This window comes from Solanum lycopersicum, chromosome 12, assembly GCF_036512215.1.
Source record: "Solanum lycopersicum chromosome 12, SLM_r2.1".
Lineage (NCBI taxonomy): Eukaryota > Viridiplantae > Streptophyta > Magnoliopsida > Solanales > Solanaceae > Solanum > Solanum lycopersicum.
In genome coordinates this window covers 59210407-59235969 of record NC_090811.1, presented here as the reverse complement: position 1 = coordinate 59235969, position 25563 = coordinate 59210407, and the positions used below count along the sequence as shown (strand labels likewise).

The following is a 25563-nucleotide window of genomic DNA, read 5'->3' as shown; positions in this document are numbered from 1 at the left end:
AATGAGCATAAAATAAAAATTACAAAAAATTAATATGTCATAAGAAATTATCGTACTTTAAAATATTAAATCATGCAAAAATAAGTCTAATAAGTAGAAAATACATGAATAAACATTGAAGAAAACTAAAATTAGGTTATGTATTTTAAAATTCTAAATAAATGTAAAATTAAAGAACAAATATTTAATATTATTATGATTAATAGTTGATTTTTTTTCTTTAGCATTAGTATTGATTTGATTTTGATTTGAGCTTTATTAGAGTTACTATTGTAACGACCTGTTTAGTCGTTTTGAGTAGCAGACTTCAATTCTGGAAAAACTGGCAGAAGCGACGGACCCCACGACGGACCGTCATGGGCACGACGGACCGTCGCAGGGTCTCGTTTCAAAACACTTAGAAAATCTGAAAATTGGGTACTGAAAATCGAGTCTCTGAACTTCGTAACGGAATGGCAGGACGAACCGTCATAGGTGTGACGGACCGTCACAGACTCTTCAGAGAAATTGAGTCTCTGAACTCTGTGACGGGGCAGCAGGACGGACTGCCGCAGGCGCGACGGGCCGTCACAGACTGCGTAATCCCAGTCTGGGTCGGATTTCTTTATACGTTTTAAGGGACGTTTTTGACTATTCCTGCTTTAATTATAAAGTTAGTGGGTTAATGTTAATAAGTCTAATTACTTGGGGGTTAAAAGAGGTAACCTTAAGTTAATTAGTGGGTTATTATTGCCATCTTTTATTCTCAATTATATACTAATTAGGGTAAAAGAAAGAGGGTTTGAATAAAGAAAATAGAAAGAACAAAGAGAGAGAGAGGATCGAACAGGGAGAGAAGAAGAACAAAGCTTTGGGAATTTGCTTGCTTGATTTCTAATCTTCGGTGGAGGTAGGTTATGGTTTTCAAGCTATTCGTAGTAAACTCTTAATAGAGAATGATATGTGTTAGTAGTATTGTGAACCTTCTATATGCTTAATTGTATGCTTGCATGAATGATGTGATTATGTAATTATGAATAAATAAGCATGATGAAGCTATGGAATCCCAAATCTTGAAAAGAAACCCTAATCTACTTTGTTAATGATGATGCCTTGGTATAAAAGAAGGCTTGATGAATGAAAGTAGTGAGATTAGGGGATCGGGTGCCACGTTCCGGTACCAGGATAGTATATGAGGATCGGAGTGTCACGTTCCGACACCAGGATAGAATATGGATCGGGTGCCACGTTCCGGTACCAGGATAGAATATGGATCGAGTGTCACGTTCCGACACCAGGATAGATTTAGGGGATCGGGTGTCATGAACCGACACGTAGATTTAGGGGATCGGGTGTCACGAACCGACACGTAGATTTAGGAGATCGGGTGTCACGAACCGACACGTAGATTTAGGGAATCGGGTGTCACGAACCGACATGTAGATTTAGGGGATCGGAGTGTCACGTACCGACACAAGAGGATTAATGAATATGAGGGAGCGGAGTGTCACGTACCGACACAAGAGAAATAAAGATAATGAATCTTGAAAGATGTTAATATACTCAATCTAATGAACATGATTCCCAAATGAGTATGGTATTGAGGCTTGAGTCCTCATGTGTGAACTTGACGGTAATTGTACATGATATAGTGCTTGTTGTTGCTACATGTTGAGTATCAAAGTTGACTTTATGATACTACTTGGTATATATTGTTTTCTATTTTGAGTTGGCCGATGATATCTACTCAATACCCGTGTTTTGTACTGACCCCTACTTTTATGTTTTTCTTCTTGTTATTTGTGGAGTTCAGCAAACGTGTCGTCGTCTTCAACTCAACAGTAATTCTAGCCAGTCTTCGTCACACCGGATCTTCAGGGTGAGCTAACGCTTCTAGCTTGGACTGGATCTTCTTCCTCATGTCTTGATGCCTTGAAGTTCCGGCATGGACTAGCTTTTATGTATTTTTAGCTTATTAGAATACTCTTAGTTTAGTACTTTGATCATAGATGTTCTTGTGGTGATGACTTCCAGATTTTGGGGATAATAATAGTTATTGATTTTATTAATGAGTTTAAGTCTTCCGCATTACTTTATGTTGATATTACATTGAAATGTTAAGGATTGGTTGGTTCGCTCACATAGGAGGGTAAGTGTGGATGCCAGTCGCGGCCCGGATTTGGGTCGTGACAACTATATTTATGGATAAAGACTTGATTATTTTTTGTTGTTAACATGGATTGAGCTTTATTTATCTATGAATTATAATCTTCATTGGACTATTCAAAATTTGAAGTCTCAAAGACGAAATAATATGTTAAGAGATAAAAAATATGAAAATATACGAAATATTATAAAGTATGTCAAAATAAATACTTTCATGAACAAAATAATTAAATTAAAACCATACCAACCAAATCCAATCAAATCTAGTCCGATTTTCTTTATTCAATATCAAATCAAGTCGAATCAAATCACTAGCCAGGACTTTTTTCAATTTAACTCGATTTATGATTTGACTCTATTCACTCCTAATAAAAACATCTCTTCTACTTATAATAACAGTGACATTCATTTTATAGCGATATACTTTTTTTTACTTTTATACGGAAGACAAGTAACATGATTAATTACAACGAAGAAAGTAAATCATCTCTTATTTTTTTTAAAATTAATTTTTAATAATAATAAATAAATAAATATACGTAGCAAAACACAATTTAATTAAGAGAAAAAGGATGGTTGACTAAGCAATCCATAAATTTTAATAATAAACGTGTTCAAGTGAATTGAATCGACATTTTAGTCCCTACCTATATAGCTTGGTGAACCTTTCACGGTCTCACCTTTAATTTTTGTTAACGAAAATTATGATAGACTGTTCAGTATTTATTTATTTATTAATTAAAAATTTTATATTCAAATTTTAAAAATGAAATAAGTACAAAATAAAGTGACACGAATTTAAATTAATTAAATATTTATTTGATTTTAGAGAAGAAAAAAAAGAGGTGTCTGAAATTATACCGTCCAAACTTTAGCTACCCTAATGAAAATTATAGGTTCTATTTAGGTAATTATCATTCCATAATTAGTAGGTTGGATGGAACAGTACTTAATCTATTATATTTTGTTAGATTAAATAAAATCCACTTAATCTATTAAATAATACATATTAGTACGATAGTTTTATAAAGGGCACAACATTTATTAGTTTTCCCCTTGTTATAATTAAAAGGGTTTTGCAAGTCGATAAATAATTTTAACTAATTATATAATTAGTTCAAAATTATAAAATGTTATATTTTAAGGATATTTACTTGTAGTCATTCTGTATATATATTCAATTAACTTAGAGCCCATTTGAATTGGTTGAGTTTATGTAGTTTTTTAATTTTCAAGTGCTGAAAAAAACATTTTAAGAGTTCTAAATTTACAAAAAGATTAAAAAATCTGATATATATCAAATCCGAACAACTTAATTTTAAGCCAAAAATAATAAGTTTAGATCGTATGATTTTTACTAAAATAACTTAATTTAAGTGCTTTTAAGTCAAAAAGTTTTTCAGTAATACTCTAAAGAGTTTTCATATAGATTTATGATAATACAACTCATTGAAAGAAAATCCCAGCATTTTACATCATAACTAGGAATAAACAAATAAATAAAAAGCTTGCATTAATCATACTAGAGACTTAGAGGCATCCTTAAGATCATACCTTCATATTGTCTTCACATGACCAAATTTAAAGATAAAAATAAATTACTTTTTAGGTTCAAAATCCATCCAATTACTTTCACTAGGTGGTCCAGTACTATAATTTGAAGAATTACCAAAATCCATTGTATATCTTAGAAAATCTTCTTGTTGATTATGATAATAACTTGCTTGTTGTTGTTGTTGTTGTAATTCCAACGACGTATTCGGTGAAATAAAATTACCTTGTTGATGATGATGATAAAAACTCGATTGATCTGAAACCCCAAAATTCATCATATTATCAATATTATTATTGCTTCCATCGCGAAGTAATTGTGCATAGTGATGAACATTAGGGAAATGTTGTTGATATAAATTAGGCTGAGTGACCATCTGAGGAATATTATTATTATTATTATTAAATGCGTAGTGTTGTTGTTGTTGTTGATGAGTTGTAGTAAGATATTGAGTATTTCCTGATTGAACTCTTTCAGGAAAATTGAGTTTAGCTTTGTTTCCTTTGAATCTAAGTGCTGCTTCATCATAAGCAAGTGCCGCGGCTTCAGCAGTATCAAATGTCCCTAGCCATACTCGTGCAGCCTTCTTTGGATCGCGTATTTCAGCAGCCCATTTTCCCCATGGTCTTTGTCTCACACCTCTATAATGTCGTTTTCTTTGTTGGTTCCCTTCACACACACATACATAACATAATTCAATTTAATGTTTATACACAAAATCAATTATTATTCATCTCATACAATTTTAGTTAAATTAAACCATGTAGTTGTTAAAAATAATATCATCCATGTGTAAAATATGTCTCAAGTTGCACACACGCACGATAGGAATTAATATAGGGTAGTTGAAGAATTAATATAAATGAGTTTTGCCTTTTTATTATTTCTTTTGCTTTTGCTTTGAAGAAAATTACATGGAAAAAGTAGTTGAAAAAAAAAACTCAAATTGTTTTAGCTAGGAAAATAGATATATACTAAGAGAAGAATGGAAGATATAAATACTTGTATAAGAACACAAAATAAACCATAGCTAATTCATCGTTTTATTTTATTAATGAAAAATCGATGATCTAATATATTTTATTGATTAAGAAAAATATACAAGTTTGTGTCCTATCTAGATATGTACCTTGTTCGTGAATTTGATTTGTTGTTGGTTGAGGTAGGGTTAGTGGATCAATTTCATGCATCGACGATGACGAAGAGATATTGGTAGTATTATTTGTGTTGCTAATAACTTGAGAGAGAACAGAAACCATAGCAGACATATCATGTTGAGATCGAGCTGAATAAATAGGGAAATTAATATCCTCTTTCTCCTCCCATTCATTGGATGAAAAGGGCCTCTTCCCATACCTTCGATCCACCATTGCTACTTTCGTAATGATCTTTCGATGGATGATATATCAAATGATTAAATTTATTCAAAAAGAGCAAAATATGTACAAGAGAATAGAGGAAGAAGGAATTGTTGCTTGCTAGGGTTTACTACTATATAGTAACTATTTATACTTGTGAAATGTGAACCAACACTTATGATGCTATGTGTGGAAAGAATATATGGCTCATGCCTTTCGGTTTCGGTGGCTTTTTTTACTATTTATACACTTTTTTTGGATCGTTACTTTCTTCTTTTATATTCTTCTCTCGATGTCTTTTTTTTTCAATAAATTTTATATATATAAAAAATATTATAAATAATTTTAATTATTGTAAAAAGTATTGTTAAATGATCAGAAATTTAAAAAATTTATGATATCTTTTCATTTTTAAATAAACTGATCTTTTTTTCCAGTTTTTAATTAAAAGATATTAAAATTAAAAAAATAAAATTATTTCAAAAGGTAAAATAACATGGACAAAATATCGTTATAACCAAATTTTCTAACTATAAAGGATTTTCCTAATGTTTAATCCTTGTTATATTCTTAATGATACAGTCCCTCTATTCCATAGTTACTTTTAAATTAGGCATGTTTTCATTGTTCAAAATAATTGAATTATTCAAAGTTCAAGATAAATGTTTGAAATTTTTTTCTATTTGCCTTTCCTTTTAGTGAAGTTTTATATTTCTAGATGATATAGTTAAATTACTTTACTTACAAAGTTATATTTATGATTTCATGAAAGATAATAGTGAAAAATATGTTTTACATTATACCTTTGAATATTTTTCTTAATAATGTGTGTATTGCCATATGCCGCATAAGTTCACTTAATATGGAATAGAGAGTATAATTTATTATCTATATAAGAGGATAGAGTTTGAATTAACTTATTTTAAGTGTTTCAAGTTAAAATAATTTGCAGTGTTTGAGTAAATTAAAAAAATATTGATAAATGCTTAATTTTAAGTTAAAATAATTTGCAGTGTTTGAGAAAATTAAAAAAAATATTGATAAATACTTAATATTAAGTTAAAATAATAAAATTATATCAAAAGTTCATCCAAAATAAACTCGACTTATTATAAGCCAAAAGCTACAAATTTAAAATCTTACTTTCTAAACTATTTTTATTATTTTAAATTAATATTAAATATCTATAAACACTTTTTAACTTATCAGAACACTAAAAAAAATCTTATTTAAAATATAACTAAAACAAATCAATTCAAATAAATAAATAAATAAATATGCGAAAAGAGTGTAAATCACAGAACTAAAGTGCTTAATTTTTTCAAACATAAGCAATTATACCCAATTTTTTCAAACATATTAAACCACAAATTCAAACATTTTTTTTAAACAAAAGAAAAACTTTATAGCTAATCAAACAAAAAAATATTTACAATACATATGTCAACAGTCAAATGAAATACTTATATATAATTGACGGAAGAAAAAGGAAAATAATAAATCAAATGAAGATATTGGAGTTTCAGTTTTCATACTTTGACTGTAATTAATTAATCATGACAAAAGAAGTCCCCACGTTTTATATTTTAAAAAAATAATTCAAATTTATTACATTTCTATATCTAAATAAATATATAATACGTGTCTACATGACACCTACTTCTTGACGTTTTTATCCAACTACTAGATACAAATTCGGGCACAATATATATTACATTATTTATTTTAATTTAGGAAAAAATATTGAAATACAAAGATATTTAATGATACTTTTAAAATTTCAAACCATTTTAAAAAATTACAAAAATCTCTATTCTCTCATATTCTTAGATACATTACTTTACGCAATGTATTTATCAATACATAACTTTAGACGATGTATCGAGATGTTGAGTGATGCATTCGAAATTAAGATGAAATGTATCGGACATTGAGGGATTTATTCGACACCAAAACGTGATGTATCGGGACATTTTGAAATATTCCGAATCTCACCAAATTTAAGGAATTTCTATAATTTGAAAAAGAATAGAAATAGGATGTGATATTTTAAGACCAAACAATCTTATATATATATATATATATATATATATATATATATATAAATTAGTTAATTATTGTGATTAATGTGATATAGGTGAAATTTTCATCATTATGATTTATGATACTCTTAGTTAACATAACTATTAAATAATGTGTTACTGCATTATTTTAATTTATATGGCACAAAAAAATTTTAAAAACCAATCAAAATTTTAATATATTTTTATATATGCTAAAAGGAAAATAAACAAAGAAATACGAAACATTGCCAAAACAGGAAGAAGAAAAAAAAACTAAACATAAAAAAGAAGAAATTTGAGGAGAAGAGTCGATTTAGTACTGAGAAATTAAACTAATGAGTACAAAAAAGGAGTGGGAATGATGGTGATTACTTAGCATATCTCTTAAATCTCTATCTTCTTGTGATTAATGAATTATTAAAAAATAAAATCATGTGATAAATTGTAAATATGTAAGGTAATGTTTATTTGTGTTTTGATATTTTGAAGAAACTATTTCTAATTATAGCGTATATATAACACTTTTTTATATATATTGATAAAAGAGTAATGATTGATTATTATAGAAAAGCAAGCAAACTCATGCCTAAAAGAAAAGAAAAAAATATTAATTAATATATGTATATATATCGATAGAGTAAATAATTTTTATGCTATACTAATAATTGATTATTTGCTACATTTTTCAGGTAACTAAATTAAAACGAGTTGTATGTACTTGTTATTGTAGGTTATGTTAGTGTGATGGTATAAAAACTATATAAAATAGAGAGAATTCCACCTTTTATACAAGTTTCAAGTCTTTTCTTGCATTCCCATGGTCAAATGGTGGAAAGGACCTAACCTCTACTTTTTCATTTTTGATTTACTATTTTTTAAAATGATGAAAAAAATAATGATATTTTTTTCATTCATTTTTCGATATCAAACTACTTGTTGTATTATAAATTTAAATTAGAATGAAGACATATAGACTATCATGCAAATGAAAACGATAAAATTATTATTAGTGCACCATTCCATTTTTTGGGGGTAAATTAATCCTCCTGTAAGAATTTTGAAATTTTGATTATTTTTATAGTTTAGTAATAACAATGACAACCTCTTTGGATTCAAATGGCTATTTCTATGGACATATATATAACTCCAATTTTATTATTATTGAGGAAAAATTACATAAATAAATACACGAGTTAACATATTACAATTTCTAAAAATCCCTATCATTTTAAAAAGTTACAAAAATCTTCTCTAAGCTACATCCTCCTTCCCCTCTCGGATACATTTTATATCCCCTCTCAAATACATCACTCCCATTAATTGCAATGTATCAAATAATCCAAGATCAATGAAAAATTCAAGATTTTTGTAATTGATGAACTTTCGAAATAGCATGTAATTAGCCTCCAAATGTATAAGATTTCTGTAAGTTTCCCTATTGAGGAAACTAGAATGGTTAACTCATCATTAGGCCTATGAAAATACTTCTCACTACATTTATGTGTAGAATATCTCAAGCTTTCGTTTGGACATGTGATATGAACTATTCGACATGCTGCATGATCAGCTTTCACTGATAGAACCTCAATACCCTAATGATAATAAACCCAAATAAATGTTTCCCTACTTAAAAAATCTCTCTGTAAGCTACTAATGTTACAGGTTCCAAAACTTTTGCAAATGAAAACTGATGAGTAGCACAAAATAAGTCTTTATTTAGCTCTCTTTTGTACTGAACAAAAAAAAAACTGGGAGCAGTTTCCATCAAGCCCTGACAGCAGAATTGACTACCAAAACCTCCCTCAATTCAGAAGCAACTGAAGAAAGAACAGTTTATGATTGCGATAATGGATTCTTAAAACAGGACTCTTACGGAATATTAGGACAAATGTGATGTGTAGGCCAAGGAAAGAACGGTAGCTATGTGAAAGCCACTGTTTCTAATCCATTGCTAACATCATACAGATTTTGATCAGTTCAAAATTGGAGTTCATTAAAGACATTCCTATGAGCTAAGAGAGTTGAAGATCTCCAAGCTTTCATCATAGATAACCTTTACATTGACTGGATTCTAAATGGCTTCGATCGCCTCAAGATCCAATCAAACTCGAAAACTGTTTCAGCTGCCAAGACACAGAATTATGCCAAGCGCAAAGCTGATACTCAACAGCATTTCCATTCTGCTTTCCTTTCATAATTATCTTTCAGTACCATATACCAGGGCCATGAGTTTCTTTTGGTGCAAGGCATCAAGACATATGCTTCTAGGAAACAAAATTCCGCAGACATATGGTGAAAATGACTGAGATAGTAATACCTCTCTCAGCAACTCAAACGATTTTGTGCAACCCAATGTTCAAATCAGAAGATATAGAAATGAGGAGCGGGACCGCATGATGCCAAATAGCTTTGAAGACTCGCTTTTGATGGGCTTTAATGGACTGAGAAGGTTTGTGTGAGTTGTACCTTATGTCAAAAATGTGGATGACTGGATCAACCGACCCAGATGTTATGTACAAGCCATCAGGTGACCAAGCCTGGTTTATGAGAGCTGACTGTGAGTCACTACTTTCTTGCTTCCACCCAAAGGCCTGAACCTCTGTCTGCCTCAATCTATAATCAAATAAGCGAAGCTGCCTCTCTATAGTCCTGCATTATAAACACGCAGTCATAGAATTAGATTAAGCAAAATGTGTCTATGCAAGTATATTCCCTCAAAAGACACATTTGCGCTTAAATACTACCTAGTGCAAGATGATGTTTCCAAGTGTATTAATGTCACAAACAGAACAAATCAAGATTTCAAGATTAAAGAGGCTTGGTACTTGTTTTAAAAATAAAAAGGGAAAAGGCATCATCACAAGACAAGAATGAACCTTAAAAACCTGCACTAATGTCACCATATTTTCTCCATATAAGGCCATAATCCCTAGCTTTTCGGAGGTTTCCTAGCATTCCTAAAGCAATCCGGGACGATCACAGTTTTGATCAATTTGTCTTGCTTCTCTTGAATAAAGTATGGAATCCTTCTTAAATGCCAGAATTCTAAGTACTAATAAAAGGCTTGTCTAAAAGATTGAAGGCTTCCGACATAAAGCACTATATCTTCCTTCCCCCTCCATCTTAATTACACCAGTTTCTCCTCAGACCACTTGCATTTCAGAAGAATCTGGTTCTTGACTTAGTTCATAGCATTGCATTCTTTCCTTGCTTTGCATTGAATCCATTTAAATGATTGTTTGGACTTTTGATCCTGCTTCAACTAAAAGATCGCAACTCAGCCATTAACATGATAGAACCATCCATATATATTACTATGGCCACCCTCATTCTACTAACTGATCCCTTCAACCCCAAAGGTTGAAGATCTTATCACTGTCAAGGCTACTATATGATTAGTTTTTTTTCTGGACTGGTCCTTACTATTCATTACAATTTGGGGAAGTGTCACAAAAAACAAATAAGGAAAAACAGTATCCCTATGTAGTTTGGTTCTGCCGTAGAAAATCTCAAACGTTTTAAATATGATCATGCTCATTCCTGTGACTACATCAAAACCAGAAGCAAGTCTTAATTCTATGCTTAATAGAATAACTTTGCAGCAAAAAGAGACTCCTGGTTCCAATATCCATTTCAAGTCTCAGCATTGGCATTGGATGGAAAATTTCCCCTCTATGATTCAGAAATTTTAGACTTTTTGCCATTAGAACTTTATGTTCCTTCAACAATTTAGGGCACACTGCAGTGAGGATCTCAAATTACACATTTATGCAATGACAACCAAATACAGTACAACAACAACTACTACTGTTACACCTCAATCCCAAAATTGAGGTCGGCACTCAAAACAACCAAATACACTACAGTATTAGATACTCCTAAGAATTATAACCAAATCATTGCTGGTCACAAGTGCTATATCTTTTTTAAATACTTAAGGACCAATTTACTAGAGTTCATAAGAGATTCTGGGGACGTCTTCTGATACTGAATATCTCACGAAAACAAATATTTTTGCCCAGTGCACATTATTCTAAATAAAAGTAATTGCAAGAAATGAGGAACTTTTGTACAAGGAATAGGGGTGGCAAATGGTTGGATTGGATTGAATTTGAATATGGATTGAGAAAAAATGGTCTGGATTACAATCCATCCAAATATATTATGGGCAAATATGGTTTGGGCAAAAAAAATTTACCCCTTGTGCCCCCCCCCCCCCCCCCGACCTTCAACCAACCTATCCCTAAAAAATTTTGTTTTCGAAAAACCAAAAAAAAAATTTACCCCCCCCCCTATTTCCACCAACCTACCTCTAACCCCCCCCCCCCCCGCGGCCCACACCTTTCACCAACCGACTCCTAACTTTTTTTGTTTTCCAGAAACAGAAAAAGATCTGTTTCATTTCTCTCTTATACGGGCTGACTTATATGGGCTGAATATGATTCTCATGTTTACCCATTTTGTCCATATTTGTATGAGCTTAAATAGGTTGAAAATCATAATAACCCATTTAAGATAAGGAAAGAAAATATGAGTGATCCATTTAATTCAACATGGGCAAAATGGTTTCATCTCACTTATATGGGCTAAAATTGTCACCCCTAACGAGAAAGGACTGGTAACATAGCCAGGAATCAGTATGTAAAAAATGCACCTAAAGATCATAGAAAAGACTGCATCAGAAACTTTACCCTGTCTGAACCATAAAGAGATTGAAGTCGCATGGATTAGGTAAAACACTCATGCATTTATTTTCTATTTGATGCTTGTATTCTGCTCTTTGAGCTAGCAAATCAAATCCAATGATCCGCTTGTCAGCTCCAGCGGACATCACAACTTTCTTATGCTGTAAACCGGCAACTCCCATCACTGCAGAAGAATGCAAACTTCTATGCAATGCTTTAGGTTTCCATGAATTTTCTCCATCTTTATTGCTCCACATGATAACTGCATGATCACTACCACCAGTAACAAACAGGATATCTTCCCATGGCATGAAGATCATATTGTTGATTACCCCTTTAACATGAGGCTTATCCTCCAAGAAACTTACACGCATCTTCTGTTGATAAAAAGCACATGAGCACATGACAGGGATAAAATCAAAGTAATATTTGATGTGATAGGATGCCTGATGAGCTTTGAATGCTACATACCTGAGGTTGAAATACTACATACCTAAGCATCAACAACTTCAAAAGCAACAGGAAAACAATGCAATTGGTAGCTAAAAGACCTATTTAGTTTAGTCAGGGAAACCTATGATTACGAGGCTTATCTGAAGCCTCTAACATGATGGTTATCTGAAGAAAAGGAAAAAGGAAAACATGATATTGAGCCTGTTAATCATCATAAAGGGTAATTCCATGTGTACAGAATATTATGGACAAGAACATAATAAGAGAAAAACTACAATATAAGTACTCTCATCCTCTTTTATGAACAAAGTGACAACGTAAGTATTTCAATCCTCTTTGGCGGCTCAAATGAAATATAATACAAGTACTTTAAGTTATCAGGTTAAAGTCCAGATATTCAAGGAATCAGAGGACTTCCTCATCCTATCCTACAGCTTTCCATCAGAAAGACCTGTAATCTGGGTCTCATATGTCTATTAAACCACTACCACAAACCTTGCTTAACACACTATCCCAAACATGATAAAGTGAAAGTGGACTAATATACCGTTCCATCAGTTTCAAAAAAAAATTATTACATACACACTGCTCATACTGCTTTGTTGATATGAAATCATAATGCAACTCAATCCAGAGGACTTAGCACACGCGTGCACATGTATACATGCTGTTTCATTCAAGTAGGTTGTACAGTTCTATGAACTTTGGCATATAATTTTGGGGGAGTTAATCTCGGACTTAAACCTTTACCTCTTTTCCTTTGTTAAGATTCAAGATTGAAATTTGAGAATCCCCACCATCAGCACTATAAGCACAAAAGAGACTATGGCCTTCCGGATGCCAGGCTAAATCTTCTGGCCATCTCCTATGCTTGGACGATAAGCAATCAGTGGAACTAAGAAGATTAGCAGTTGACCTGATTATCCAAAAATAAATAAATTAGGTAACTCAAAACCATCAGAACACAAACATATGGTAAAACAATAAAATTAGCATTTAAAAGTTATTGTTGCCTGAAGTAGGAATGCGATCCAAAATACAATCTCACAAAGGAAAGATATACTGATATGACTAAGGAAATTAACTTTCAAAGTTCTAACATACCCTCTGCCATGTACCTGCCATAAGTTGACAAGCCCGTCCAACGCACTGCATATTCAGGGGTAAACTAAATTAGCATTAAGGATAAAGTAAAGCTATATGGAAAACCCACTTGCGTACTATGTCGGATGCTCAAAAATGCCAAGGAAAGAGCAAAAAATACAACTAAACTGGGCCTTAGTCAAGAGAAAGTGAAGTGCAGTGGTTATTATATCAAGGAAAAGAAATCAGCTACTCTTAACAAATTAAAAGATACTATCAGCAGGAAAGACTGACTGCAATTGAGGAATCAAATAATAGCTTCGTGATTAACACTTGAGATTGACAGCAGAATCTAAATGATGTACTAGAAAAGTGGAAGCTCTACTAGGATAGAGCAGCAATCATCAATGAATCTACATTATAACATCTTGCTTTCCTAAAAATGCTATGTCGAGGACTGCAATTAATCTCAAGCACAATTTCCCATAGAGAGGTGGGAGAAGGAACCGGACAAGCTTCTTCACTAAGTGTGTCCATTGCCAAACCATTGACAACTCCAGAAGCAAGGAATAAAATGCATCCATAGTCAAATTGTCATTTAGCATGAGTGCATGACCTTTACACAGACTCTTAAGCACTGTGTAAGTCCTAATAAAAAATTCACCTGCTTGCAAAAAGTTGATCATTTGTAGGACACGAAATAATTGTTCTCAGCTTTCTCTTGTGTTGACTAGATATGACACAGGACGTCTGGCAGCGTACCATGCTCGCTGAAGAGTAACTACCTATCAATGGTATCAGCTCTCTATGCTCTTTCTGCTCTGTATTTACAAAGCAAACATGATAAATATATGCGTCAGTTGGTAATTTTCATATCAAAAAGGCTTTCGCCCTGCATGCTCCTACCAGTGATCAATAATAACTACCAGAATATTTCATGATATAACAACATTACCAAACTTCCTTTTTGTTCCTTTAGGCTGAAGTTCCGAAGCTTCCTTCTCCGGCGTTCTGTGACTTTTATCTGCTTTTAACTTTGTCATACTAGTAACATGAGGAAACCCTGATCCACCGACCTGAGAATCAGAAGCACTTGAGATTTTAGGACCAGATTCTATAATCTTCAAAGGTTGAGATACTCTCGGTTTCACATCGGGAATGACAAGCAATGGTTTCCCCTGGGGCACACTGCGAGAACTATTATCATTTTTCTGGAAAGGGCTTGCCATTTTCCTATCTGGCACTGGAGATTTCCTAAGCGGTTGATTGCTGTCTTGGATACGATGTCGTTTAGATTCAGACAAGCTATGAAAAGGGCCCTCGTTTATCTGAATGGGACTTGTGGATCTTCTTTTGGATGTCATTGGATTTTCCCCGTTCCCACGGGAGCTTGTGGATGCTGCTATGTTCTCTCGGCCCCGAAGACGAGCTAATTTCAGCTGTGTCTCCTCTAGCCTATTTTCTGCTTCATGGTACTGCACAACTCATCCAAAAAAGATAAAGGGATGTCAATTTTTCTACAAAGAAGTAAAAGAATGACTCTTTAAAGAAACAAAAATGTGAAAAGTAAATCATCCTCCAGGTTGCATCTAACATTCCATACATCCTTCTGAATTTAATGCTTCAGTGAACTGCAGATTTAATAAGAATATGAACTGCTAATCTACAAGCAATCCTGTATCACTACAATAACTTTAGCTCCTATTTCTCTTGAGGAAGGCACAAGATCAATGAAAGCTATTTACTCATCCAACTTATGCTTAGATATCAGCATCAATGTGTGTAAGAGAACAATACCAAAAAAGTATCATGCAACTGCCAAAAACAGGTGTAAGGAAAACACCCCAGAACACGACATTCGTGTATAAAAGTCAATGCAGTTGTTAGATATCCCACAGCAGTTACCAGACACATCAGTGACTATAGTATTCAAAACAGCCAGTTCATAGTCCATCAAAAACCCTCAACATGTCACCATTTGCCTCAATGGTTGCATTAGGTCACATGTTTACAACTAGTGGTGGAAAATGGGTGGGTTGGGTCAAACTTGGGCGGGTTAAAAATGGGTTAACATAAAATGAATAATAATTCAACCCGCTCATATTTGATATGGGTAAAAATTGATTGGATAATAAATGGGTTGGGCATAATACTAGTTTACCCATACTTTCCTGAATAAATAATACTTTACTAAAAGAATTCAATATGGAGAAGATATTTTAGAGCCCGTTTGGATTGGTTTAAAAGTTGATCAAACCTAATTTTAAGTTAGTTTGACTTCCAAAAGTGTTTGGCAAATATAAAAAATAACTTAAAATAAGTTGGAAAGTGTTTGGCAAGATCAAAAATGACTTATAATAAGTTTAAAATGACTTGAAATAAGTCAGAAACCAAAAGTAAATCTTCCCCTACTTTTTATTTTTTGACTTAAAAGTCATTTCAGTTTGACTTTTTATTTTGAATTAAAAGTTACTTTTTTAAAGCCAATCCACACGGGCTCTTAGTTTTTTTTAGATGAAAAATGTTGAACATGCTTCATTTATTTTATTGTATCATAAAAAAAATTCTTTAACTTTTCAATATAAAATAAATTTACGTAATAACAAGATGAAAATATTTTTAATTTCAAAGTAAATGAATATTTGCATTTTCGGACTAAAACATGCTTAATGTACTTTAAGCAATGTCAATACTAATACATGATTTGCTTTTTTTACAATATTATTATTATCCAATATAAAATTAAACAAAAAAAAATACAATCATAATTAACAAAAGAAATGTACATTTGAATTATATATTTTTGAAGGGTCAAAGACTTCACCTGCAATTAAAGAGAAGAATAACTAGTTCTATAGAATAACATAAAAAGGAAGAGCAATTGCACTATTTTTATTTTAGTGATATCATATTCTCAGTGAATAAAAATTAAAAGTAATTAAAAGTTAAACCCATTTGGCTAATTCATATTTTATCCATAAAATTTTTATGGGTTAAATATGGGTATCAACCCATATTTTACCCATGTGAAAAATCACTCACCCAACCAATTAAAATATGGGCGGGTTGGGCGGGTCACAAAAATATGGACTCATTTTGCCGGCACTATTTACAACTGACATCAACATAAAGTTGAACAATCTTAGTTTTTTTAATCAAGAAGTTAGTAAACAAAGAAAAAAATGAAATTGGCATGAATTTCTTGATTATTCAATCGAGTAGATCTAAACAGTGTTCACAAGAAATTTCAAAAAAAAAAAAAAAGGAAAAGAAAGCATTTCCTATTCCTAATTAGACAATTACAACCTGTGGGAATTTAAATCTCTCCTGTATTTACAAGGAACAGATTCTTTCTATACTTATTATTTCCTAATATTGACATTCGTAAAATAGTTGAGGAGACTACCATAGCTGACAACCACTAAATGTTGCCTCTCTCTCTTAATACCTACTTGAACTTGGGAATGGAAGGAAGTGTATGGACAGTTTTTACATATTCTAAATATAGTATCTAGCAATTGCACCTATCTTTACTAGAAACTTGTACCAATAGGAGACAAAACAACCAACAAATGAGTGTAATAACATGTTGTATAAACCCTTCCCTTTGAAACATCCAGCTAACAAGTGAACAGCAGCTGCTACACCCTTGCTTCTTGCCTTGTATTACTTAGTAAAGCAACTTTTCATGCTAGCACTTGCCAGCTTCAGAATATCGACTCCTATGGTCAACTTCTGATCCGATTCTTAAAAAGAAAAAGTGAGCTGCCATAGCTTATGGCTATTACAATTAAGCCAAATAGAAAGGTCTTGCAACAGTCCAAGAATAACTTCCCCATATCAGTGAACCAAAAAAATGGTAAACTCTGGACTTAATTGACTAGATATGTCACAAAGAATTTCTTTGTAAATCAACCCATAATAAAAATCCAATAGGCTGGAATGGGAAGTAAGTAGCTTCAAGAAAAATTAAAAAGTACAAACTTTAAACTCTCTTTTTGCACTCAAGAAACAGAAAAAATTAAAAGAAGGTAAAGATGGGAATGTTATTAATGCTCCAAAATAAAGAGAAAGACTTTGTAATAAAACAAACATGTAGATATGAAAAGGTAAATTGTTTCCCAGTAATAGTCCACATTCAACACACATCCTTTGGTGAATTAACTGCTAGCTAGTGTAAGTTGAAAGATAATTTAATTTTTTGAGATGCTGAGGAGCAACAACTGAAATATCTGAGGGTTATACTGATTCTATTTGAAGGGATGTCTTTCTGAATTACATATCAACTGGAGGAAGAGCTTGGTGTATCTAGTCAATGAAGTCACAAATATGAACTGCCTAGCAGCAATCCTTAGTGGGGAAATTGGTACTCTGCCAACAACTTACTTGGGAACGCCTCTAGGTGAAAAATCCAACTCTATTGATATATGGAATGGTGTGCTGGAGAAGTGTGAAAAGAAATTGGCTAGATGGAAACTCAATACCTGTCCTTCAGAAGTAGACTGACAATCATCAATTCAGTCTTAGATTCCTTGCCAACTTACATGATGACCTCGTTCCCAATACCACCAAGGGTCATCAAGAGATGGACAGTATCAGTAGATAATTCCTATGGCATGGCAATAAGGAGAGGAAAGGCTTCAATTTGGTGAAGTGGAAAGTAGTTATAACTGACAAGAAGGTAGGGGGTATGGGGATCAAGAACTTGAAGGTACAAAGTAAAGCTCTCAGAATGAAATGATTGTGGAAGTTTGCCAATGAAAATCAGATGTTGTGGAAAAGGTAATAAGTGAAAAATATGAAGATGACCAAAGAAGTGACTACACCTTATGGAGTGAGTTTCTGGAGATCAATAAGAGACATGTGGGATGAAGTTAAGAGTAATGCAAGGATCAAAGTTGTAGATGGAAGCAAGACAAAATTTTGGAAAGATGAGTGGCATGAAAAGGGAAACCTGGAAGTTCTTTTCCCTGACATATACAATATACTTTTGGGACAGCACAATACTATAGCAAAGTTATGGACAAATCAGGAATGGAGCTTCAATTTAAGAAGTCAATTCAACGACTGGGAAATAGCAAGAGTGGCAGAATTTCTCAACACTGCGGAAGCTTTTAATGGGCTACAAACAGGGGAAGATGTTATGTAGTGGAAGGGAAATAGAAGAGGGGATTCAAAGTTAACTCAGCCCACAATTTGATGGATCAGACAAACCGACAAACATACAGTTGGCCATGGAAACAAATGTGGAGAAGCAAAATACCTCATAAAATCTCATGCTTAATATGGTTATTGGCCAAAGAAGCTGCTCTAACTCAAGATAACTTTGAAGAAAAGAGGGATAACCTTATGCTCTAGTTGCTTTCTTTGTGGGGAGGCATTAGAGATAGTGAACCATCTGTTCCTACACTGCCAGTGTACCGAACAACTATAGATTTTTTTGAATCTCAAAGGCATCTCCTGGACCATGCCCAGGAAGGTCTCAGAGGCTTTGAAGAGTCGGGAGGCAGCAGGGGTGAATGCAAAGGACAGAAGGAGAATTATCCCTGCTAGTATATGGTGGACTACTAGGAAAGATAGGATTCTAGGTGTTTTGAGAGCACAGATAATGATGTCCATAAAGTCAAGTTAAACTGCATTTTATCGTTATGTTTTTGGTGTAATCAAGTATACTCCAATTACACTGTAATTGATGTTTTAGACTCAATATAGACTGAAACAAGTCGAAAAGGAGATATCTGTATATAATGGTTTCAATACAACCCAGGTACTGTTTTGTGATATAATACAAAGTTACCTATTTCAAAAAAAAAAAAAGTATAAATGTAGTACATTGCACTAAAAGCAATTCTAAGGTCCATAACTTAGGTTTCAAGATGGGTCTCTCACAGGCACTAGATAAATAGAAGTTTTTTACTCAGTAATCATTTAATTGAATGTTTACAATGTATCTCAATGCGTACAATGTGCCAGTAAGAAAAAGTATCACAGATCCTTCTCAGCAAGAGGAGAACTTGTAACTGCCAAAAATGGGGAAAGAAAGCACAAAGAATCCAGAATTCACATTCATGTATCTTTGTTAGCAACATTGAGCAGGGCGTCTATTGAAAACAACCTCTCTAACTTCTCAAGGAAGGAGTAAGTTCCGTGTACATACTACCCTCTAAACCCCGGGACCCAACATTTGGGATTACATAAGGTTTGTTTTTGTTGTTGTTGTTGTATCAATGACAGCAAAACTACTGTTACTGCATTGGTTAATGACTTAAGTATCCAAAATAACAGCCACCTCATTTTCCAGTTGACGTCCTCAACATGTCATTGTTTGTCGTAAAGGTGCATTGGTTCACAAAATATCAGACGTGAACTGTACTCTATTTCATTTTGATTAAATGTCATAGAGAATGTTACATATCGTCACTACTAAATATTAACTTGATTCTTTATCCTCTTAATTTCTTATAACTATTTTACTGAACCACTTGTAAAAATGTCAGGAAAGTTTCTAGATTTCGCAAATATAGTATCTCACAATTAGACCTATTTTACCTAGCCACTTGTTACCAAGGGAAGACGAGACGTCCAACTATTGAGTGTATTAGCATGTCGATTAACCCCAAAAGGAGAAGATACAAACAGAAATGACAACTAGGATTTTACCCTAATTATTGCCCTTATCGGATATATGCCCTCCACCTTATTCAAATTGTCATGTTGTGCACGACAATAAATTCGAAATTTCGTAAAGAAGGGATTCTTAATATCAGATCACTAATGCAATCCAATGAACAATACACCAACTCAGATTCGAGAATAAGTAGGAATCAAGCAACTTAAATGGGCCAACATGCGCACGATCCAACTCATAGCATTCACAATATTCACACTCAAATAGAGAAAGCTAACTTTCTTCCGATTAAGCTCGGTTATCGCGGGACATTTATTTGCAAATCAGAACACAGCAGATTAGAAGAGAGACCCAAAAAGGGAAAGATGAGAGGCAGCGGCTCACTGATAATACGAACTCACATTCTTGTCCTGACAAATTACCAACCTGTTAAGGTATCTTTCACGATGACCATCCTCTCTCATTCCAGTTCTTTTCTCTTTTCTTAGGGGCAAGTGCATTTTCATTCCCTCGATATGGCCATGTGTAAAGCAACTTTGTGATCCAATGAATTCCCTAAAATTAATGCCAACTAGAATAGATTGAATCAACCAGGTAACAACAGGCTCCAATCGAAAGGAACCGCGCATACGCTAGAAAGACGCCTAGGAAAGCCTTTCTTTATGATCATATGGATAGCTTTTCATGACTTCACTTACCACAGGCATAAATTGTAGTCTAACCAGCTTTCTAATTTAGGGGACGAAGAATCAGTCTTTTGATCCTCCTCAAGCCCTAAGTTGCTCGGACTCGGGTGCGGGTATCCGAGACGGATGCGAATCCGAGAGTCGGATTCGGCAAAATTTAAAATTTTAGATTTGGGGGTGCGAATCCGAGTATGGATATGGGTGCGGGGATTCGGCTAAAATTATTCAATATTATAAAATATAGTTATAATAATAATAATATTAAGTATTTTGTAAAACGCTATACTTAAAAACATATCAATTATAGATGTACAAATTTAAAAGCATACATTAATTATGACTAGTTACTACAGTAATTAATATTTAAAAATTTATAATTCCTTTTATTTATTATAAAAAATAATAATCATTATAGCCTAACAATTAGATGATGCAATTCATTGAAGTGCTGGTGTTGCCCTTTCTTCTCCCAAGAAACCCTTAGCCTTCTTGTTCCTTTTCAAGAAAAAAAAGTTACTCTCTTCTTCTTCAAGAACAAGACTTTGAATTCTTTGTTTACTCCCATGGAGCCTTTACCTCCTGTCTATACTTGCACAAGAATTCTTTTCTATGGAGCAATCAGATCTTCTGACAACTTCGTTGGAGAAAAGTCGTCTAACTTTAGGCCATGAAATTAATCTTTTCTTCCCCCATTTTTTTTCAGGTCTGGTCAAAGTATCCAAATCGGATTGACCAAATCCGACCCACACCCCGCACCTGCACCTGCACCTGTCTCAACTCGTGACGGGTTCGGCTCCAAAACTGAAGAGTCTGTGCAATATAGCTCAAGCTTACTCTTGCCTTTCAAATTAAGCTTCCGATTTAGTTGATGCAGCTGCTGAAAGATCCGCTGACACTAGATAGTAAATGTTTTCAATCGAAGCTCTCGAACCTATTCCAAAGTCACTTTAGGATTCGATTTCCTATCCGGTTGATGTTCCGACATCCAAAAATTGAGATGGCTCTACACTCAAGTTGCCTACCTCTCTAGCTATAGAGAGAGGAGAGGGGCGTCGAAGCCTTAATTCAAGCTAGAAATCTCGCTAGATGGCTAGAGAATTAGCCATATCGATCCGGGTAAGTCGTCACAATGAAAAGGCTTTAAAGATACTGCTTTCAAATTCACTTGCCCAAGAACCTACTTATTATTGATCTAGAATCAGCTATTCCTAATTTTTTTTTTCTTCCTAGCCGGAGAAATTAAACTAATCTCGTTTCCCTACCATAGATACTTTTACATCAACTTGGATCACAAAAGGAAGAACTTGGGACTTACCTAGAACTCGAACCCCTAGCATTCCAATTCAAACTCAAAAGAGATGGAACTAAACAGAGTTAGGCCCCTTGCCTCTTCCAATGGGACTAAAGAAAATGCAACTACTAAGACAGCAACTCAAACTAAATCCCGAGAGGTAAGGTCTATAGACTGTAATGCACAAAGCTTGAACGGAAAAAGGTTAATAAAACAGTAAAAAGTACATTTTTAGCAACATTTCTCTTGATTGAACAATAATTTACAAGCAATTAATTTCAAACAAATATATATGTGCCTCAAAGTAGCAATAACTGCAATTCATTTATCGAAATCATCAACTTCAAATTCTAGATCGGATGAATGAATTACTAACAATAACGAGGCAAAAAAAAAAAAGAGTACCTGAGATTTGTAATAGGTGAGGCGTTGTCGAAGATGTTCAACTTCCTTCGTACGATGTTCAATGAGAGCGATAAGTGCTTCTTCTTGCTCCTTTCTATCTTGCTCTTCCATTCTTCTTCCATTATCTTCTTCGCCGTTTACAGTTTTGGGGTTCGGAGGTTTATTCATTTTCACGATATTGCCGTTTTAGCGTCGCTCTGTCTGTCTTTTCAATAATCCCTATAAATATTGTTAAATTTATACGTATAGTCCTTGTGTCCACTTTTAATTTATTCAAATATGTTTTTTAAAAGTTAATTTGACTTTACATTAAAAAAGATTATATATTTAACAAAATTATATTATTATTTAAAAATTTTTATTTTTTACATATTAATATGATGAAAAAATATATTATAAAATATTAGCCAAAGTTATTATTCCCTCCATTCAAATTAATTGAATTGCTGAGATATTTCATACTATTTTAAGAAAAGAAGAATAAAACATAAATTAAACACAACTTTTCATTTTTACTCTTATTAATTATTATCAAATTTATGTTATATTAACTAAATATTAATTGATCACTAATTTCAATACTAACTAATGAATAGTGAAATTAGAAGAACAATTTATAAGTGGTCTTGAAAATTGAATAATTAAATTAATTTAAAAAAATAAAAAATATCTATAACAATTCAATTAATTTAAAATAAAGTATTCTTAAAAAGAAAATTACCACAATTAAAAATAGACGAAAATTGTAATAGGTTGAAATTATTTAATTACCAATAATAAAGATATTAATTACTGAACAAATCACAAAGATTTATTACTTCTTGCATTTCATAGTAATTGAGTTGTTGGTGTGTATTGTGTTTTCACACCCTTGAAACTAACAGTATGACATAAATTAGATATTATTTTTCATTTTTGTTCTTATTATTTTTTGTCAAATTAATTTTTAAAATAACTAATAATTAATCATATTAATCAATTTAACAATTCAAAGCAATTAAAATTTCTTGAACTTATCAAATAGAAAATCCAAATAAAAGATAAATATGGAAGAATACTTTAAAAATAATGTAGAGCATTGAATAATTAAATTAATTTAAAATATAAAAAATATTTCGATAAATTTAATTATTCTCAAATGGAGGGAGTAATCACGTTTTCCTTTTTACTCAGTTTAAGGGTCTGTTAAAATTTGATTTCTCACATCTATTAATCATAAAGATATTTGAAGTCACAATTATTAATTGGTTTTTAATTGCACGGCATTAGGTGCATTTTAACACTGATTTATAGCTCTCAGTGCATAGTAGTAAGGCAACAATTGTGCAGTAGAAGTGTTTCTCGATGACTCGCCGTCAAACCGTTCATACACAAACACCAAAAATAGTTACCTCTCCTACTAGTGAAGCTCAGCAACTGATACTCCAGTGGAGATTCTGATAGAGGCAACCACAACAATGGTAAGACCTTGAATTTTATTCCCTCTATGCTTAAGGAGGGTGTTCTTACTATGATAATTGAGAAAGAGGATATTTGCCTACAAATCAAAGAATGGGAAACAACATTAATTGGCTATAAAATTGGAGATAACCCATACGAAGTGCAAATGCTAGAGTATGTCAAGAAGGTATAGGGTTTTGTTGAACTACCCCATGTACTTTATCATGATGATGGTTACTATGTTTTAAAATTTTGTAATATAGCTGAAAAGGAGAAAGTGATACATACTGGACCTTATTTGTATGGAAACAGACCCATGATTTTGAGGAATTGGGATGTGGATTTTGAATACCCAAATCTCAATTTAGGTAAAGTTCCCTAGATTACCTATTGAATACTGGTCTGTTGCGGTATTAAACAAGGTTGCCAGTGCTATTGCGATTCCTTTGGCTACATATGGATATAGAAAATATCTTATGCGAGGGTCCTAATTGAGGTGATATTTCGAAAGTCCTGCTAAATATCATTGTTGTTGAAACCCCTTCTGGACCTTGAAATTAATATATTTATTAATATGAATAAAGACCCAAATTCTATAATAATTGCATTAAATTAGGACACATGGAAGATGATGAATATATAAACATGCTCCAGATGGAAAAAAAATATGAATGAATTAGAAGGATTGGACATGAATCATGGGAAGGGTAAGAAAATAGGGGTAAAAGAATAAGGATGGTTACTAAATGGATACCTATTCAGACTCAGAAAAATGATACAATAATCAATAATGAAGCAACTGAAACTCCTAAGGTGGCACAATGAGCCTGAGCTTGGACAAAGGAGTGGGAGGCTACATGTGGAGGACAACATCAATATAGAGGGTACAATATCAACTATTGAAACTAATTCTAGACAAAGAAGTGAGAAGCAACATGTGGTGGAGAGCATCTGTTCACAAAATATAGTAACATCCATTGGAATTGATTCCAGGCTATGAAGTGAAAATAAACATATGGAGGAATGTCTAGATAGTATACTAGAGAATCAATTACAAAATGAAAGGACGAGTGTTTGCAACTACATTCATTCCTTCCCACATGTTCATCTCTACTTGGAATGTTAGAGTCCTTAACCTAGGACATAAGTAGAAGGAGATCAAACTCTTTCTTAATATATATAGAGTAGATATGTTTGAAAACAAGGGTCAAGGAACATAAAGCACCCCAAATAAGAAGGAAAATAACTTATGGATGGCTAAATGCACATAATTATAGTAGTGGTGATAGCAATGACAGAATATAAATATGGTGGAGAGATAATTTGAAAGTGCAAATCATTGAGGTGCATAAACAATTTATTCATTGCCTAGTGAAAGATTCATGGGTGCAGACTAAATTATATGTTACTATTGTTTGTGCAAAGAATAAATTGTTGAAAAAGAGATTTTGTGGCAGGATATTATACAGATCACATTGCAGCAGCAATTTCCTTAGGTTGTATGTGGAGACTTTAAAAGTGTCTTGAGCTTAAAAGATAGATTGGGATCCCTTGTCACACAATGGGAGATACAGGGATTTCAGAATGTCATAGATCAACTGCAACTAACAACCATCAGAGCTACTGGGTGGCATTTTACTTGGTACAACAAACATGCAAGTGATAAAAGGATCTAGTAAAATTGATTGGGCTTTTGAAAATATACAGTGGATATAACAGTTTGGTCATGTAGAAGATGAATTTTTGAATCCCTTAATCTCTGATCGCTCCCCAA

At 32.9% G+C, this 25563-nt stretch overlaps 2 protein-coding genes across 3 annotated transcripts; both read right to left on the bottom strand.

Annotated features, from left to right (window-relative positions):
• Positions 1-3540: 3540 nt before the first annotated feature.
• Positions 3541-5228, bottom strand: ERF-D8 (ethylene response factor D.8). The gene is made up of 2 exons (XM_004252423.5): positions 4827-5228; positions 3541-4366 (listed from the first exon to the last, which is right to left on the bottom strand). Exons 1-2 carry the CDS (start codon positions 5065-5067, stop codon positions 3744-3746), a joined length of 864 nt encoding a protein of 287 aa, XP_004252471.2. The 5' UTR covers positions 5068-5228; the 3' UTR covers positions 3541-3743.
• A 3585-nt stretch (positions 5229-8813) lies between these two features.
• On the bottom strand, positions 8814-23862 carry LOC101251159 (uncharacterized). Of its 2 annotated transcripts, none has more exons than XM_010315933.4 (8): positions 23741-23862; positions 22350-22568; positions 14295-14814; positions 14004-14160; positions 13361-13405; positions 13007-13172; positions 11810-12177; positions 8814-9767 (listed from the first exon to the last, which is right to left on the bottom strand). In XM_010315933.4, the coding sequence occupies exons 2-8, from the start codon at positions 22515-22517 to the stop codon at positions 9449-9451; spliced, it is 1743 nt and encodes a 580-aa protein (XP_010314235.1). In that variant the 5' UTR covers positions 22518-22568; positions 23741-23862; the 3' UTR covers positions 8814-9448. The 2 variants fall into 2 exon arrangements, with proteins under 2 accessions (XP_010314235.1, XP_004252285.1); XM_004252237.5 differs by having other exon boundaries at positions 11810-12180; positions 23741-23860.
• Positions 23863-25563: the final 1701 nt, after the last annotated feature.